Raw genomic sequence first — 19,445 nt, forward strand, 5'->3', positions numbered from 1 at the left:
TATATATATATATATATATATATATATATATATATATTTGTGTGTGTGAAAGTTTAAATGTACACTTGTTATTTATTTGTTATATGTTCTGTAATCACTTTGAGCTTCTTAAATTAAGGATTTGTATATATAAAAATTGAAATATAATTTTAAAAAAAATCATAATTCCACACACACACACACACACACACACACATATATTTGCTAAAATCAAGACAACAAAATATAAAAAGAAAACATCATATAGCATATTTTATATTTCATTGTCTTTATCTATATATATATATATATATATATATATATATATATATATATATATATATATATATATATATATATATATATAAAATTTTAGTCTCCCTGGCATATTTTATTAAATAAAATAGACGTTTTTTTTTTTTTTTTTTTTTTTTTTTTGTCTATTAATTCTATTTTCAATTCTTTCCAACTTCCGAATAACAGTCTTCACTTCTGGCGGGAACTATCATATCGTAAGTCCGATTGCTTTCCAATCCTTCAGGATTCATCGTCAGGGTAAATTAATCTAACTGGTTTTTAACAATTTATAAGTTTTTTTTTTCTCTTCATTGGTTAATTATTTTATTTGTTTTGTTTATCGTTTTTTTCCATTGGTTCAAATTATTAACATCCTGAAATATTTGCAAAGCTATTAAAATAAATAACTCATTTCAGGATGTTATTAATATTCGTAAAGTTTATTTTATTAATAGTTGTTTTATTTGTTTATTTATTTTTTTATTATAGATTTTATTACTTCTAATATTTCAAGTTTCCCGTTTATTATTGGTTTGTTCAAGTATATATGTGTTGTGAACTAAATTTTTTCTAAATTGGGACAGAGGACAGGAATGTTGGTTAGTCAAGTGGTTAAATATAGCGCTGTTTTCGGAGCGGTGTGTGTGTGTGTGTGTGTGTGTGTGTGTGTGTGAATATATCTATACTAGTAGTTAAATTGAATTTGAAAGGCTCACATCTTTGGTTCTATGGGACGAAACTACATGAAAATTTGCATGCTTTTTGAATATTATAATACTATTCTATGGTTAAAATTTTATGACAATTGGCAAAAAAAAAAAAAAAAAAAAAAAACTATATTTTATAACCGATAAAATATGCCCAAATTTGCCTACATTTGTACAAATAGTGTCCTGCGGGTCGGCTTCAGTTTTGCTGCTTCGGTTGTCTCCCCTGTGGCCTAGCTAGGCCACTAATCTATATTCCTATAATTTTTTTGTGTATTGATATTTATATTAAAAACCCTTTTTTTTTGTATTTATTTAAAAATAAAATACAACTTTGTTATATATGGGTCGTAGAATTGCATTCACCTGCAAAAGATCTAGCTAATTCGCATATTCTTTTAAACATTCATTTTAATTAATTCCCTATTAGTTTTTTTTTTTTTGTCAGTTTTCTTAAGGAATGATAAACTTTAGTGAACTATTACGTGTAATTATATTAATGCAGATATTTTACATGATTTAACTTGCGTAACATTTGCGTAAAAATGGTATAGTAAACACACACCTCTTTCTATATATATTTATTTATGCGTATATATAAAAAAAAAATTGCCTACCAAACTTATCTGTCAGTTTCAGACATGAAGCTTAATATATAGGGTATTCGAACCCTTACAAAATTTTATATTTGGGATTTAACCAGGGGAAATCGGCGCAAAAGTGTGAAAATTAATAAAAAAAAAAAAATAATAATAAAAAATTTGGCAGGTGAAGATTGAACGAAATATATGTAAGTTTATTTTACGACCGGCAATGCCGGGCAGCCTGCTAGTATATATATATATATATATATATATATATATATATATATATATATATATATATATATATATATATATATATATATATATATAGTCTTGGAAGTTTTTAACCTTTAAAACTATACAAAAATCAAATTTAATTTTTATTTTTTATCATTCGTTAGAAAACTATTTAGTCAGCAAATCATTTAATAACCCGCAATCTCTGCATCAACTTTCTCTCTCTCTCTCTCTCTCTCTCTCTCTCTATATATATATATATATATATATATATATATATATATATATATATTCCAGGTTAAAAAATCTAAAAGTAAAACAAAACTATTGAATGTCAACGAGGGTGTTGATAGTGCTCAATTAAAAGAGCAAGATTTTATTTAATTCAATTTAGGTAAACAAAATTACCATAAGTCACTACAATAAATTTATTGTTTCAGTCTTAACAGACATCGTTAGGCCAGGATATACTTCTGTTATTAGAGAACTGGCTTCGATTAAGAACAGAGGTATATTGTCGCCTGACGATATCTGTTAAGACTGAAACAATAGATTTATCGTAGTGAGTTATGGCAATTTTGTTTACCTAAATTGAATAAAATATATATTCACAACTAGCATTTTTACTGTTTTGTATAATTAGTTCAAAAGTATGTTAAACGAAATAAGCAAATGAATGACTTAAGTTTAGTGATATATTTCAATAGTAGTAGAGATTGGTTCAGTGGTAGAGTTTCAGACTCTGTGGACCTGGTTTCGAATTTTGCTAGATTTGACTATGCTGATGAGTCATAAACAACGAAACGTATTTCCTTGAATAATTTAATTTAAAAAAAAAAAAAAATGTGTGAGACAAGAACAGGTTTAAAACTATATCAAAGAAAAAAGGCTAACTTTTGCTTATAGCTAATGTTCCATCTTTTCTGGTGTTTTTTGATATCCGCGTTCTAATTATTAACAAAAATACACACGTTGGAACGAACGCATTGTATGATCATAAATGACGTCACTGCATTGGTTAGCCTGATGAGTTTCTTGGAATGAAACACAAAACAGTTTCTGTGCAGCATGCTTGCTTTAAGTACATTTTCACACTCGTTCATCGTCTTTCTGCGTAACGGATATTTGGATTTGAATAACAGGTTGATAAAACAAATCTTTGTAGTAAACACAATTTGTCGCCTGTCTCGGCGATCGGCTTTGTAGTTGAAATTGTTGAACTCTTTGTTCTTGAATTGTTCAATATTTGTACACACCTTTAAATTACACACAAGACAGTGCAGTTGAAGTGAGTGTGAGAGAGATAGAGAGAAAGACACAAACACACACATTTAGGCGCAAACAAAAATTCCAATTTATATAGATTATTCACAACGAACGCCATCCACTGAAACAACCCCAACTACTAGCAATGCCGAAGTTTTTCCATATTCTAAACAACAACGGTACTATTCTAATGTGTGTGTGTGGAGTGGGGTGGGCGGCTGGTTTTGCCAACTCCCTATCGCTTTTCAAGTTCGTTACTTAAAAAAAAAAAAATGAATAATAAACAATTCATTTATAAGTTTTTTGTAAACACAGCATTTCCATTAATTCGTATCAATCGATGACCATTAACATTTTAGTAATTGTGATACGCATTTATTTCTTAAATAAGTTTTGAATGAAAAATATTTACGTAAATAGTATATAATATACTCAATTATATAAACCCAATAGACACACACACACACACACACACATATAAAATTGGGTATGTTTATGAATTTGTATTTACAAGGTTTACTTCTAAACTAATTAATCGATCATTATTAATTTTTGAACACAATTGCTAAGCGTAAGGACCAAAATGTTAGCTATATTTTGTTTAATTAAAGTTTCATATAAAAAGGATGGGAAATCCTTTCGTAAAAATTGCAATACCTTCGATTTAGTTAGTGGTTGAATGCCTCCAGGAGGTGGGAAATCAGAGTGAAGCCCAGTTGAGCGCATGCCATGAAAATAACGAAAGAGCAGATATAGGCTCACAACGTGTCTTCTATGAGAAATAGGTAGTAGGTAGGATATATATATATATATATATATATATATATATATATATATATATATATATATATATATATATATATATATATATATATATATATATATATAAACTGTAATTATCCACGAACACGTGTTTCCTCATTTACGACTCATCAGTGTCGTTGAACCTCATGAGATATTATGTGTGTGCGGATGTGTATGCTCGTACACACAAAAGAATTTTCTATAAGATGCATATAATTTGTTATAAATTATTCAATAAAGGAAGGATTTCATATTCGTTGTTCCTTTTTTATTTTAATAAATCATAAGCTACTTAACCTGCAATCATGTTTCCATCGCAGATCTCACCAACCTATTTACTCTAATCCGGTAGAAATATTTTGCTTAAATCGTTGGGATTTTTACGCCGATTCCGGATTAATTTTAGATATATGTGATTATTGGCTCTTTAATGCATTTCTTGTCTGGAAATACAATTCTAATTTATTCTTAAGCGTTTGCAAATTTTGAAAGCTTTTTATCCGTTGTGATAATTTTATATTAAATATTCTTATTAAAACTGTTTAATCACTTTTTTTTTCTTTTTTTTTTTTTTTTTTTTTTTTTGCTTTTAGATAAAATTCTGTTAAAACTATTTTGGCAATTACGTTGCACGATTTCTTGTTTGTTTCATTTCAATAGTGTCTTTAAATATAATAAACTAGCAGCCCTCCTGGCGTTGCCCAGTCGTAAAATACACCTAAATATTATATTTTAATTCATGCAGATTTCGTATTTATTATTATGGAGCCAATTCTCTATTGATTATTATCCAATATATAGTAATTATTTCAAAAGTTATAAACAACAAATATGACTTGGGTACCGCTAGAATCGAGACCAAAACGTTTAACGCTCCAGCATTAGTCGTTACTTATCACTCCAACGTCGATATCGTCTGAGATACGGACAGATGAATACGAATGTTTAATTTTATTGCGCATGCGCTAAAGTAACAGCATGCGTAACAGTTTATTCAACTTACTTTCGCCAAGGTCAACATTTTTTTTTTTTCAATTTTGATCCTTTAGTAGTTATCTTTACAGGTTAAAAACCAAATCGAAATCTTTTATATTTCAAGTTTGGGGGGGGGGGCTAGAAATTCCGAGAGGAGTTTGACACATTTTCTGTATACACACAAACGAGGTGACTTATATACATACTATATATATATATATATATATATATATATATATATATATATATATATATATATATATATATATATATGTGTGTGTGTGTGTGTGTTCGTGTGTGTGTGTACGTTTGCTAGATTTTTTTTATTCTAAATGCTACGCAATTATATACAATGTAGAAAATATGCATAAATAGAAATAGTTAAATGAATCCAATCATCCAATAAGGAAGCATACAAGAATTATTGATTAATAAAATTCGTTTTTTAAAGGAATATGCAAATTAGTCAACTTTCATGAAGTTTTGTTTTTCGTACTTTTTGGATATGTTCATAACTACGACATGATAGTCAAGTAGATACGTTTGGTTTTACTTGAAATCGAATATTTCAATTTTCGCTCTAATAACGTAGAAGCAGCAGTTCTTTTTTTTTTTTTTGTTTCTCTCTATGGCATGTATAGATTTACGATTTTTACGCAAAGTAAGTTTATCTAAATTAAAATAATAAATTTGAATTGTTTTTGCGCCCGCTCAAGCCTACACGTAATTACTCCGCCTTTTTTTTTCCAATTGTTATATCTTTTGAGCGTTAGTTGTGGTTATTTTGTTAATCATGGCATTTTAAATAAGTTCGTATGACGTTGTTAATGAATTTAAATTAATTTCATTTAACTTTAAATTCAATATAATAAAATAAAAAAAAAAGAAAGAAAATATATTAAGTCTTCCAACGGTTGCCTCCCTTTCATTGGATAACAAGACGATCAGCGTCTTGTGTCAAATCTGCTAGCTTCTGTTATTTTTTTTACGTTTGGTTACTTTATGCGCGTGCACACACACACACACACACACACACACACACACACACACACACGCTCGTACGCGCGTGTGTGTATATATATATATATATATATATATATATATATATATATATATATATATAATATGAGTAAAGTATGAAAATATGTTTATGGCAATTTAGCTACAGAGGTGTTCGCGTTTGATCGCCATCAAGAATAGCTGTGCAAAATGTCTTTTAACCTCAGGTATCACCATCAGCCTGACGATTCACTGCAGGGATGAAACGCGGACGCCTCTGTGTAGCTTAATTGTTTTAAATATATTTTCATACTACTAAGCTCTACTCAACTATTTGTTGAAGTAAGTACTGAAAATCTATGCACATTTTATGACCTTATAATATACGTGTATACATAAAATAGCGATATATATATATATATATATATATATATATATATATATATATATATATATATATATATATATCGCTATATATATATGAAAGTTTTTAATTATGGTTTGGTTGGTATTTGTATATAGAAAAATATGCACTTCAGTCGGAGACATCAAACGGCACCTAACTTTGCATAATTATTTCCATAGAGTGTAAGCCATTCTCTGTACTATAAAAGATCCGTTCTCTCTACACATTTTAGTAAAAACAAAAAAAAAAATGCTTGTGCATGAGTTGCAGAGACAAAAGAATAATTATAATGAGACGTTTTTTATTTAATTTTTGTATATGTGTGTGTATATATATATATATATATGTATATATATGTGTATGTATTTATATATGTATATATATATATATATATAAATACATACATCTATACATACACATATAAATACATACACACACTATACTGTGTCCCGAGTAGACCAACTGGAAGAGTTCCTACTGAAATACATGGGGACTATTGCCACCAATGTGTGTTGCTTGTGTGTGTGTGTTTTTAACGACTATTCTATTTATTCTATTATATTGTTTATATATGAAATAGTGTATTTTATTTTTTTTTAGAAGAGGTTATGTATAAATCCCTACGCCCCAGTTTTTATCATTCAGATGTTACTGTTGATCAAGAGATGTTGTCTGGAATTAAGTGCCACTTACGAACAAGTTTGAATCGTAACTAGCGTGTTTTTATAGAACTGAATATTGAACAAACAATATGATCACTTGTGTGTGTGTTTTTAAACTTAACAATGTCAATACTTAATCCGCGTCACTACTCTAACAATATATTTGTGTGAGGAGGATTGGCGTGCGTGGGAGTGATAGATCACTGGATATTAGTTGCCGTCTCACCATATGTGTCTGTTTAGTATTTAGTTTGTATGTTAAACTTATTGAATAGCTAAATATTCGCTTTTGTGGTTATCACGAAAAGACCAAGAAGAAAATGGAGATAGTTGGCAAACAACGAAAAATTAACGTTGACCAATTTTAGTAAACTTTTGTACTTATATGTATATAGCAACTTCAGTAAAAAAAAAAAAAAAAGAAAAGAAAAGAAGAAAAAAATAGAACGCAAGTCATCATTAAAGCAGAATCAAAATTTTACATGAAATGATTATAGTCCTACGATTCTATCGAAATAGCTTGGGGTTGCTTTAGTGATGTGTTTGTGTATTTATATATTTAATTTTATTAGTCTTTTCATGAATTCATCAGGTCTGATGGAGTACCCAACTAAGTGCTGTTACTTGAGGTAACATCATTTGGAGAAGATGCGCCATTTCTTGCATAAGCGAATGTATAGCCATGCCAAGAGGATCTTATTTGGGCATCGTATATACCTCGTTATTTTTAATATTTGGTCAGGATGTATTTGTATGGTGAAATATCATGTCAGATTGTCCTGACAAACCCTTTGTACAGAGAGACAAAAGACACTCGAGGATGGTGCCTAATAGGTAATTCAAACTAGGTATGTACGTCAATATGTGTTTAATATTCTGTTTAGTGAATAACGGTCATCGGTAAAAACTTTAGAATTTACAAACAGTTAAAATCTTACCAGATGTTACATTGATTTACGCAAGAATAATACCCTTGACGGAGAGGGTGAGGTAATACTTTCCCTCAATTTGTTAGAACTAATATCTCTCTCTATCTCTCTCTCTCTCTCTCTCTCTCTCACTCTCACACACACACACACACACACTAAAATTGATTCCGAAAACAGTTTGGTAGTACTGCCCTTTTTTTTTTTTTATGAAAATCAAGATATAATAATAAAAATTCTTATGTCTAAAATATTTATTCCAATTTTGATCTGAATCCATTATATAATTCTAAAATTTGAACTCTAGAAAATCTTTAAAATTAAAGGCATCTGACGAATGCATTAACATTCAGGGAATCTTAATTATGAGTATGGAGCAAATTCAATGTAAACCTGAAATATTTGAATTTTCAAATTGATTTCTTTTGTTTTTGGTTTCCATTCTTTTTTATCAGTTTGTTCAAGCTGGAGATGGGGTATCCTACTGGATACTAAACATTCATCCACTATCTTATGTATTCCAATCGAGAAATCTTTTTAAATTCTGACATTACCTCTAAACGCATTTGTTTGAATTTTCTCTCTCTCTCTCTCTCTCTCTCTCTCTCTCTCTCTCTGTTCACCGGGTATATTTGCCAGATAATTTTTGAAATTGTCAATTATGCTCATATGTATGCTTCCATAATATCCCTTGATATACTCCGAAGAAACTGACATTGGTTGATACCTACCTTACCTTAGAACAAAAACTCACAAGTATCTAAATTTTCAAGAAGGGCTTTCGTCCATCCATGCCACATTTGCGTAAAACTAAACTAAATTTAGTCTACATTATACACCCTTACGCTTAGCGGTTACAAAAATTATAATGATCGGTTTAAAAGTGAATCATGTACAATAAAATATGTAAATATATATATACTGGCCTAGCTTTTTCAGTTATGGGTTAAATACAACTATTACTTGTGATGGTATTTCCCCTTTTTGAACTGACTATTCCAATTATATATATATATATATATATATATATATATATATATATATATATATATATATATATATATATATATAAAATATCCAGTGTTAATAAAATGAATGGGAGAGATGCGAAAGTAACAAACACCGTATATAAAAGAGACTGGGGGGGGGGAACGCCATTCTATGAGAGTGATAGAAAATTAATAAGCTAAGAATTACTTGGTTAGTTAATTGCAAACTACGGTTAATTAGATCAATTAAAATGGAATATTTTTTTAAAGCTCACCCACCTCAATCCCAGAACCGAAGAATAGCGTGTATTCTGTGTGATAAAAAATACATAGTAGGGGGAAAAAGCCTTAGGTAAATAAACGTTGATTAACTCGTATAATAGATAGATACCGAATGTATTTCATATAATTTAATTCGTTCTCTTTGTTCGCTGTTCTCCTTGCAAACGCATGCCTCCCCGTCATCGCTACAGACGCTACACACCCGCAATAATAGACGGTTAGATGACGAGTATATAAATAACAAGACAGATTGATCGCTACATCGATTTGTACCGAAGTAAGGGATGTAGAAGCAGTCACAAAATTGCCCGTCACAATCTACAACACACACACACACACCTCTTCGTATTCTGTGTGTGTGTGTCGTCTACGCAAGAGTGTGTGTACGTGTGTTCGTTCAACAAAACTGCGACTTCGTTTGCCTCGCTTCTCGGCTTAGTTAGAGACTGCTTATAGTCAGACGCCTCTTTAAGAGCGTGTGCGCTTTTATAGGCCGAGCCGTTCTAAACTGATTTGTGTCGCTCTGTTCGTTCTCCGCGTCGCGCCCCCCGTTTGCCCGCTTGTCGCGCTGCCTCTGTGAAACAGTTGTCGGCCGTCACTTCTCGCCCGTCCTGATTGTCACGTGAAAAGGTTACATGTCACCGGGATCGGCTTGCCCTCTTCACCGCAGTTTCAACGACATTATTACGAAGTAACACGGCTTACGTTACGCTTTCCACCGACACCCTCTCGCTCTTCCAAAAATTTTACCTCCTCTTACAGACACCTGATCTCTCTACGTCTTTTACATTTTAGAACGAACTCGTGTACACTAGTTTTTCGAAAAGAAAAAGAAAATACGATTTTGGAGGGGGGGGGGTTCTTTGGTTGGGGAACACAAATGAACCTCTATACTTGACGTTTGACTTTAAATTTACTTTCTAGGCTAGAAAATGACTCCAACATTTCGTTAGTATTTCGAACGATTACGATTTAGTAAATTAGCTATCTAAAGTTTCCGGCGTTACCCGGGAGTTTTTTTTTTCTTTTTTTCTTTTTTATTTCAATATTCTCTCTCTCTCTCTCTCTCTCTCTCTCATATATATATATATATATATATATATATATATATATATATATATATATATATATATATATAACTTTTTACCAAATCATATATATTTTTAAATAGGGTTTTAAAGGTTACATTTAACTATTACGACATCGTTTGGTTATTAAATTATTAATTAATTAACCTTGTTATAAAGTTATAACTAATTTTGAGAAGGTAATGTTTTAATCTCTATTTATAAAATTAGTGGATGTAAATAGTTTCCAGAAGTTTCAATCTTTATAATACATAAGAATTTGCTAAGGATTTTAAAGTCAGTTTGAATAACAATCTATTCAACCACAAAGTAATTCACTCCCTTTTTAAAACTACAAATATATATGATTAAAATGACCGACTTGTTTGCGAAAAAATAGAAATACATTCTTGTGGATTGAATTTCGTAATTATTATTATTTTTTTTTTAACAAGATTAAAGAACCAAATATATATTTTGGTACTTAACGCTAATGCAGTTTTTTTTTTTAAGTTTTTTTTTTATAATTATTTCAATAAATAATCGCTAAATAATAAATAGAAAATACTAACGAGTAGGTCATGTAGAAGTGAGAAACCTTCGGACACACTGGAAGTGGTCACACAATTTTAGTAGGTTAGAGATGAGTCGAATCCATTATTAGTAAAATCATCCCTAAAAAAAAAAAAAAAAAAAAAAAAAAAAAAAGTGTGGTCGGTGTGTTTTTTTCGTGACCGCTCAAAATTAAATGATTTTCAAACTTGTCTATTTATTTCTGGTTCAAATGTGAATTTATAGGAAAATGTTAAATATTGTAGTTTGTTTCGGTTTGTAAAACAAAGTGTAAAACCTTCATTGTCTAAGGCTTACTACTACCACTACTACTACTACTACTACTACTTACATATTTAGACCTTGTTACAAAACTGACATATAACGCGCACCCTGTTTCCGCCTCGTAAGCACCACTAGACTTCTCGCACACACACAGTTGTTTTTATTACCCGGTTTATGATTCGTGTTAAATAATTCTGTTAGTCGACAATAAACGCTGTTGTTGTTGGCTAAACGGCATTATACAAGTTAGTTATTTTATGCACGTTCGTGTGTGTGTGTGTGAGGGGGGGCAGTTTCCCTGAAGGAGCACTCTCGAAGGTACAAAAATAACCTTGTACGAATCTGTCAACATTTCCCGATATGGATGCTTCAGGCGACTAAGGTAATAAATAGCTTCCTAAGATCAAACATCATAGTGAACATGCTTTTTTTTTTTTTTTTTGCAAGGAAATAAAACTGGAGACTAGTCATTTTCGTGTACCTATTCACTTGTGACGTATTTGCAATATATATATATATATATATATATATATATATATATATATATATATATATATATATATATATATATACTATGGGAATTCACTGCTTCTCAAATTTTTAAGGCCACTCGAGGGTTAGTTGACTAGAAGGGCCGGTGAGATAACACCGTAAAGATCTGTAATTATGGAATTTGGGCATGGTGTGATTATTTAAGACCACTCAACAAGAACTTCTTCACATTAGACTTGAAAACGACCATGTTATAGTTGACCGAGGAGCAACCCCACGGTATTGTCTTCTAAAGACGGACAGTTCTAGGAAAGAAACTTTGTTCATAAAATTTTCATTAAAAGCTATCTAGTTTCCGTGTGATTATAGGTTGTGGTCCAAGGTTTGGCTCTTATACGCGTTGTTTAGTTTAGAAAGGTTTATATTAGCATTTCACGTAAAGAAAGGAGGAAGACTGTGGCGCGCCAGGTTTCCGATACACAAAGGGAAAGAGGTTTTCAGATTATCCGCTGCAAAATTTTCGTTTTCTTTTTCCTGATTAAAAAAAAATGCAACTATTTCTTTTTTTTAATTTTTTTCCTGACCTTTTTTCTTTTTTTTTTCTCCCCCTCCTCCCCCTTTTTTTTACTTTTCACTTCTTTATATTTTCTTATCATGCTTTTTTTCGTCCTTTCCTTATTGTGGGTTTTTCATTTTTAAATATCTTCCTCTCGTTTCTTCCTCTTTTCGTCCCCTTTCCTTTTCTTGTATTTCTTATTCTTATGTATGTGTGTGTATATGTACAACACACACACACACACACACACACACACACACACACACACACACACACACACACACATACATCTGTCTCTCTTATTCGCATAGAGAGATTGAAAATAATTGTTGAACAAAAGAATTGGGTTTATTTTTTTTTGTTTTTTTAACAAAGATGAAAACTTTTTCTTAAAGACTGAATTTCTGATTAAGAAAACCAATAATAAATGTTTTTATTATTATTATTAAAGGAGAGATTAAAAAAGAATTATTATTATTATTATTATTATTATTATTATTATTATTATTATTATTAATAATAATAATAATACTATTATTATTATTATTGCTATTTATTATTATTATTATTAATAATAATAATAATACTATTATTATTATTATTGCTATTTATTATTATTAATACTATTATTATTATTATTATTATTACTATTATTATTATTGTTATTTGTTTACATTGACTCAATAGAACAGTGAATAATTTTTAAGAGTGTTTAGTAAATAAACAAGGAAATGTATCTCTTCTGTATGGTACTGTTTTGTGTTTGTATATTATTTGCGTAGGTTTCACCGTTATTAAATGAAACTTTCATTTTACGGGTCTGGGGATTTAGAAGCGAAAGTGACCCGCTTGTAAAATACTTTGTTAGCAATTGGGACTTTATGATCAGCTCACCAACCATTGTTTCAAAGTGAGGATTTTATTGCTCTAAGTAAATGTAGTCTGATACATATGAAGAGTCAACCTCCTAGAACTGCACAGAACCAAAACTAAACTCACTAAAAGCTAAAAAGCATAACTCGATCCATTAAAAATCAAATGGGCACATGACTTGGGTACTAAAAACTTGCTTAAGTTTGCATATTACAAAAGAAGAGTTATGTAGGAAAATAATTACAATTATTGTAGCAATTTATTAACAAACGACGACAGTTGTTTAAATTAACTAATGAGAACAGAGATCCATCCTTTCACGAAGAAAAAAAGAAACGGAATTCAATAAAATAATGTTTAACAATCTAATATATGAAGTAAAGTCGATCTCTTTCACGATTTTTGCCATCGATAGCTTTCTTTCTACAAATATTTAATTCTAGTTCGATAATTCTCTCTCACTCTCTCTCTCTCTCTCTGCTTTGCTCCTGCTATCTCTCCGTGCATTTGCTCCCAGTCTCTGTGTGGCTCCCAGTCTCTCTCTCTCTCTCTCTCTCTCTCTCTCTCTCTCTCTCTCTCTCTCTCTCTCTCTCTCTCTCTCATGTACGCACGCACACACCAGTTCTGGCATGTTTCAATATTGTACTCAGCATTCAAACAAAATATTTAATAAATAATACATTCAATAATTTTTTTTTTTTTTTTTTTCTTTTTTTGTCAATTTAGAAGGGTTTGTGGTGGGGCTATACGTTTTTATATTCATTTATTTCAATGAATTCTTGTGGAAATGAAAAAGGAATTTCAGTTTTCGGAGTATAAAGGGTGGAGTGTGGAGTATAGGGGTATGAGTATGGGAAGTGGAATATACCGAGGTGTGTATGGTACAATTTTTCTCTTCAATAAATTCTCGTTTTTAGCGGCTTTAGATTTCACTTTTACAAACCTTTTTTTTTTTAATTTCACTTCGCACCCATTTACGACATAAATAAGAATAATAATGATAAAACACCTTTTTTTTTTTTGCTATTTATTTTTTATTCTTTCCTTCAACGATTTAAAAATGGCCCCTCCCCTCTTTTGAAGAACTCGTGTTTTTGGCGCTTAAACAATGGTATAAACAAGAAACAGAATAGACAAATTCTTGACGTTTAATTTTTTTCTCGATGTAAATCACTTCAACCCGTTTGAGTTATATATAAAACAAACAACAAAAACGCATCTCAATTGTTATTCCATTTTGTTCATAGCTGGTTTAACTTATTTATTTTTGTTTTATTTGCATCCATGTTTTTTTTTTTAAAGTTTGGTTTAATTTTCTTTTCTTTAGTTTTCTTTTATTTTCTAATTTAATTTATTTATTTTTTTTTTTTTTTGCTATTCTTATTTTTGTACTCATTTTTGTTTGTTTCCCGTTCTTCCTCTCTTTCCCATTCCATTTCTTTACCGCTCCATATTTTTTACGTCTCTTTCTTTTTTTTTTTTTTTCATTTTTTTACCTCGCCCTTTTTTTTTTACCGCTCCATATTTTTTTTACCTCTCTTTCTTTTTTTTTTCATTTTTTTACCTCGCCCCCCTTTTTTTATCTCTCCTTTCCTCTTTTTATTTACCTCTTCTTTCCTGTTTTTTTACTTCTCTTTTTTTTTTAAATATCTCCTTTAGTTTCTGTGCCGCTCTTTCTTTTTTTTTTTACCTTTTTTATTTTACTTTTTGTTTCTTTACCTCACCTTCTTTTTACCTCTCATTTCCTTTTTTTTTTATACCTCTTCTCTATTTTTAATTCCCCATCTATTAATATTTCACCGATTTTTTTTTTATTCAGTTGCAAATCTTTCAATTCTTTCGTTATGTTTGTTTCACTTCTCACCCCCCTCCTTCCAATACAACTTGATTATTTCAATCTCTTATTATTCCTCCCACTTCTAAAATAAATAAAAATATCTTTTTCCTATTTCACATGGAATATTTCGCCAATTCTTCCCAGCAAGATTTTTATTGTTTCCACAAATCACTTTGCTCATCTTCTTCACCCTCCCCTTTTTTTCTCTCCTCTTCCTTCACCCCCGACTACCCTCCGCACCGCCAATCCGTCTTTTTAATCCTTTCATTTTATGTTATTGAATGAATCATAGACATTTCGTTGTACACCCGACCAATAAAACAAATTAATACCACAGACATAATTCTTTTTTATGGGTTCATTCTCTACGATCCGTACAACCTTTTCAACACCCTAAACATTATTTCTATAACACGTTTATACACGACGCTCTCTGGTTGCTTAGTGATTATATAAATATCCCCTCCCCGTCTCTCTCTCTAGCTCTCTCCCTCTCTCTCTCTCTGTATACGCATATATATATATATATATATATATATATATATATATATATATATATATATATATATATATACACACACACACAATATCTTCGAAGATAAAACAGCTGGGCAAATATTTATACGTCAGATGTTGTCCGGGAGTATTGTTTTTCTCTTTCTCTTAATTTTCCGCCACAAAATATTCACATTTAGGAAAAAGATTATTAAATGAAGAAATTAAATCTTCCTATTTGGTTGTTTCCTCACGAGGGCAAAATTAGATACAAGTTTTTAATGTGTGAGGAAATTCCCCCTCCCAAAAAAGGAGCACTCTGAATTTGGACAAAAAAAAAAGTCTCTATCTTGAAAGATTTCCAATCTGATCGCAAACAGAAAAGGTGAAATGGAGTATCAGAGCAGATACTACACTTTGTTCCAAACCAAAAGGCCTAGGAGTCAAGATATTTATCTCCCTCCCACTGTTGGGATGATGTGACACAAGGATCGGAAAGTGGGGTTGAAAAGCTAGCCTGCAAAATATGTCTGGACTGCCCTGTCAGCATTTTGCGGTAGGAACGTCTCATGCTATTAGCATTAAGCTAACTCTTTTTCAGAGAGAGGGTAAAGCTTGGAAGAGTCAACCTCCTAGAACTGCACAGAACCAAAACTATACTTCAGTCAACAAGGGAAACAAAACATCCGAACAATTGCATTGACTTGAAGAAGTTGTAGGAATATGTTATTCTCAAGAATTGTGTAATAAAATCGATCGGATTTTTTATAGCCAATAAATACTTTCGATATTTTGTAACCATATCCTCTTTTTTTTTTTCTTTCTTTTTACAAATTATTTTTTAAGGGATTTTAAAGTTAAATCCAGTTATTACGGCACCGTTGAATCCAACTAAATTGTTATAAAACTATAATTACAACCGAGAAAGTTTTGTGTGTGTGTGTGTGTGTGTGTGTGTGTGTGTGTGTGTGTGTAGAACGGTAAGGAAAACAAAGTTGTTTAAGATCTAAGCAGGCAGGTATGCTCGTAGAGGAAAATACCAAAGATTTACGTGACGAATGCAGAGAGTGGGGAAAACTGGTTGTCGATCATTTGGGAGACAGCGTATTTAAGTGTATTTAAGAAACCGAAATTCATTCTGATGAATTTAATTTCGTAATTAAATTACTATTTGTAAATAAGATTTACAAAATTTTATATTTTTGCGTTTTTTTTTATTTCCTAATAATTAATAAAACATGTAGGTCAAATTTAAGTGAAAAACATGTTAACTTATCATTTTATTAATAATTTATATGCATTGTACTTATGTGCACACACACACACACACGGCATAATTACGTTAACACATCGGTTCTCGTCGGATCACCGAAGTAAAACAACGTTGAGCCTGGCTAGTACTAGATAGATAGCCATTTGGGAATTTTAGGCGCTGTATGCGCTCTCCACTTATCTCGGCATTGTTTCCAGTCGTCCTGAACCTCCACTTGCAACTGGTATTTAACAACATCGAGTCAGGACGGGTGTGGTTGGAGATTGCGCAACTCTTGCCACAAAAAATTCCACGCGCAGGCACTCTTAAAGTGAATATCCATAGTCAAAACTAAAGGAAATTATATATATATATATATATATATATATATATATATATATATATATATATATATAACAGAGCACATAACACAAGATGGCAGCCCACAGGAGATAGCGATTAAAGAAAACTCTCGCGCAACGGAACATGAATTCGATATGAATTGGTTTTGCATTATTTTTGACTTGTGAGTTACTAGTTATCAAGGCCCGAAAGACATTCAAGTATGCGGGTATAATGAGGGGAAAAGTGGTCACTAAGACTACAGCGTAGTGTTAGTTGTGAAAATTGATTAGATTTCATTATTTAAGGTGGTGGCTCAACAAGAACCACATCGCTATGCATTTTTCGTTTTGATAACTTTCCGGTTTTGATAACTTTCCGGTTTTTCTCATGAGTATTGGCATGCGAAAACGATTGTTCCTCCATAAACGAAGTATCTCTGTAAATGTGCCAAAATTTCTGGGGGTTTTTTTTTTGGGGGGGGGATGCGATTGGATTTTGGAATCTACCAAAATTGTTTTTTATACATATATATATATATATATATATATATTGGGACGATTAATCGGAATCGGAAAAATCGGAACTGTACGTTGTAATGTATATATTCGTTATATGCATATATATGTGTATATATATGTATATATATATATATATATATATATATATATATATGATGTTTGTTCTATGTATGTATTCATTATATGCATATATATATATAATGTTCGTTATATGTATGCATATGTATGTATATAATGTTCATTATATGTATATATTCGTTATATATATATATATATATATATATATATATATATATATATATATATAATGTTCAATATATGTATGCACATATGTCTGTTTCTAGTCTTTCCTTTTCTTTTCTATTTTTCTTGCCCCATTAGAAACTATGCATTCTTTTTTGAAATATTATTTGTCTTTTATTTTCTCTTTATCCACCTCCTCTTTCTTCTTTAAAATTTTAATCGCCGGGAGATTACTCTACTAATCCCCCGGGATATAATTATTTACTTGGCAAATATTGTTTAAGCAGAAAACAAATATCGAATTCGTTTTCTCGCTCGCCTTTTTAATGCCTGTCTTATTTTGTTAATATCAGTAATCTTTTAAGAAACGGGAAATTAAAAACTACAAGAAAAATAGAGCAAGCCTCTTTCTCGTCTGTAACTGGAGCTTCCTACTCGAACTAAATTGTGCACGAAATGTGTTTCAATGTTGTTGTTTTTTGTTCTCCTCATAGTCGCTCCTTTCCTTCTTTGCTAGCGGTTTTGTAAACCATTTTACATATCTCTGCCAATTTCAATCACTCTCGACATTCCTCGGTCGGGTTAACCTGTTTCACACTCGGTTCTTGTGAATAATTACTAAATTAGAAATGTTCTCGGAACTAGTTTCGCCCTTCAATGAATTTGTCTGCTTAGATTTGAACTTTATTTGAAATTTCATAGTCTGTGCTGATAGTCATTTGGCCAGTCACACACATACTTTTCTGTGTCCTTTTTTTTTTTTTTTTTTTTTTTTTTTTTTTTTGCTTTTACATTCTTTTTTCCTCTTTATCTTTTGCTAATGGAAGAAGATAAATTCCTAAGTTAGACTTTTCAAAGAATTTAGGAGTTCAGTTTTAGGTTTCTGTTTCTGCAGCTTTGAATGAATGCTTCAATCTAATATTTAAACCGTATCGATCGAAAATTGATTTAATTTTCTTTCAATTTATATATATATATATATATATATATATATATATATATATATATATATATATATATATATATATATATTCTATTAGTTAGTAACAGTAAGACACTCTTAAAATATCTTTATTGGTAAAGTGACGAGTTGTTTTTCTTTTCTTTTCTACATGGCTGCCAAACTCGTTAAGGACTAGCTAATTACTCAGCAAAGTGGTTTAATTATCTCAAGTGCCTCTTTAAATTAGACATACTAGATGCGAAATTGTTTTCTAATCTACTCGCAGGTAAATTAACCAAATTTCCAGGTGTTCACTTCTGTGAACATTAACAAGCTTTGCATTCGGATCTTAGGGTTAGCTATGTGTGTATGGGTTTGAAAAATGTTTGCTCACTTAATTGCTTTCATTGCTCGAGCTTCCTGTAGTTGGGATGTTACTTGCTTCTCTATTGCAACAAAGTTAAGCATTCAACATTAATTAGGACAAAGTCAAGCATTCAACATAGAGCAAAATTAGACAGGATGTTAGTTCAATGTTAAGTCAGACACTCGAATCAGAATATGCCAAGGATCACTTTAACTTGGTATGAAAAAGTATACGAAGCTGAAGTTGGCCACCGCGTTGTATGCCAACTTATGCTATTGATGTTTAAGGTTTCAAAGTTGGTCATCATTAGATGTTTTCTTCATAGGTAGCACCGTCCTCGCCACACTAGCTTGGTGATTAAAGCTTTTTTTTGTCTGGCAATACGTCGATCTGTCACGCTTAAGTATGAAACATCATTTTTATCTTTAAACGCGCTGCTTGAATATATACAATTAAAGAACACCAGAAGAGCATGTTATTTCAAAACAAATTCGATGGACTAAGAGA

General features: G+C 30.8%; 1 protein-coding gene across 6 annotated transcripts in view; it reads left to right on the forward strand.

The window, feature by feature from the left end:
- The first annotated feature begins 11,294 nt into the window (after positions 1-11,294).
- Positions 11,295-19,445, forward strand: part of LOC145261228 (uncharacterized) — a 447,422-nt gene continuing 439,271 nt past the window's right edge. For 3 of the 6 annotated variants that reach the window (XM_080119595.1, XM_080119596.1, XM_080119594.1), the window contains exon 1: positions 11,296-11,399. In XM_080119595.1, coding sequence (XP_079975721.1) covers positions 11,382-11,399 — 18 coding nt within the window. In that variant the 5' untranslated portion in view covers positions 11,296-11,381. Of the gene's footprint in view, positions 11,400-19,445 lie in introns of all 6 variants that reach the window. The other 3 variants (XM_080119592.1, XM_080119593.1, XM_080119597.1) reach the window with 2 other exon arrangements.

The sequence above is a fragment of the Euprymna scolopes genome, chromosome 37 (assembly GCF_053919585.1).
Source record: "Euprymna scolopes isolate OS-2025 chromosome 37, ASM5391958v1, whole genome shotgun sequence".
Lineage (NCBI taxonomy): Eukaryota > Metazoa > Mollusca > Cephalopoda > Sepiida > Sepiolidae > Euprymna > Euprymna scolopes.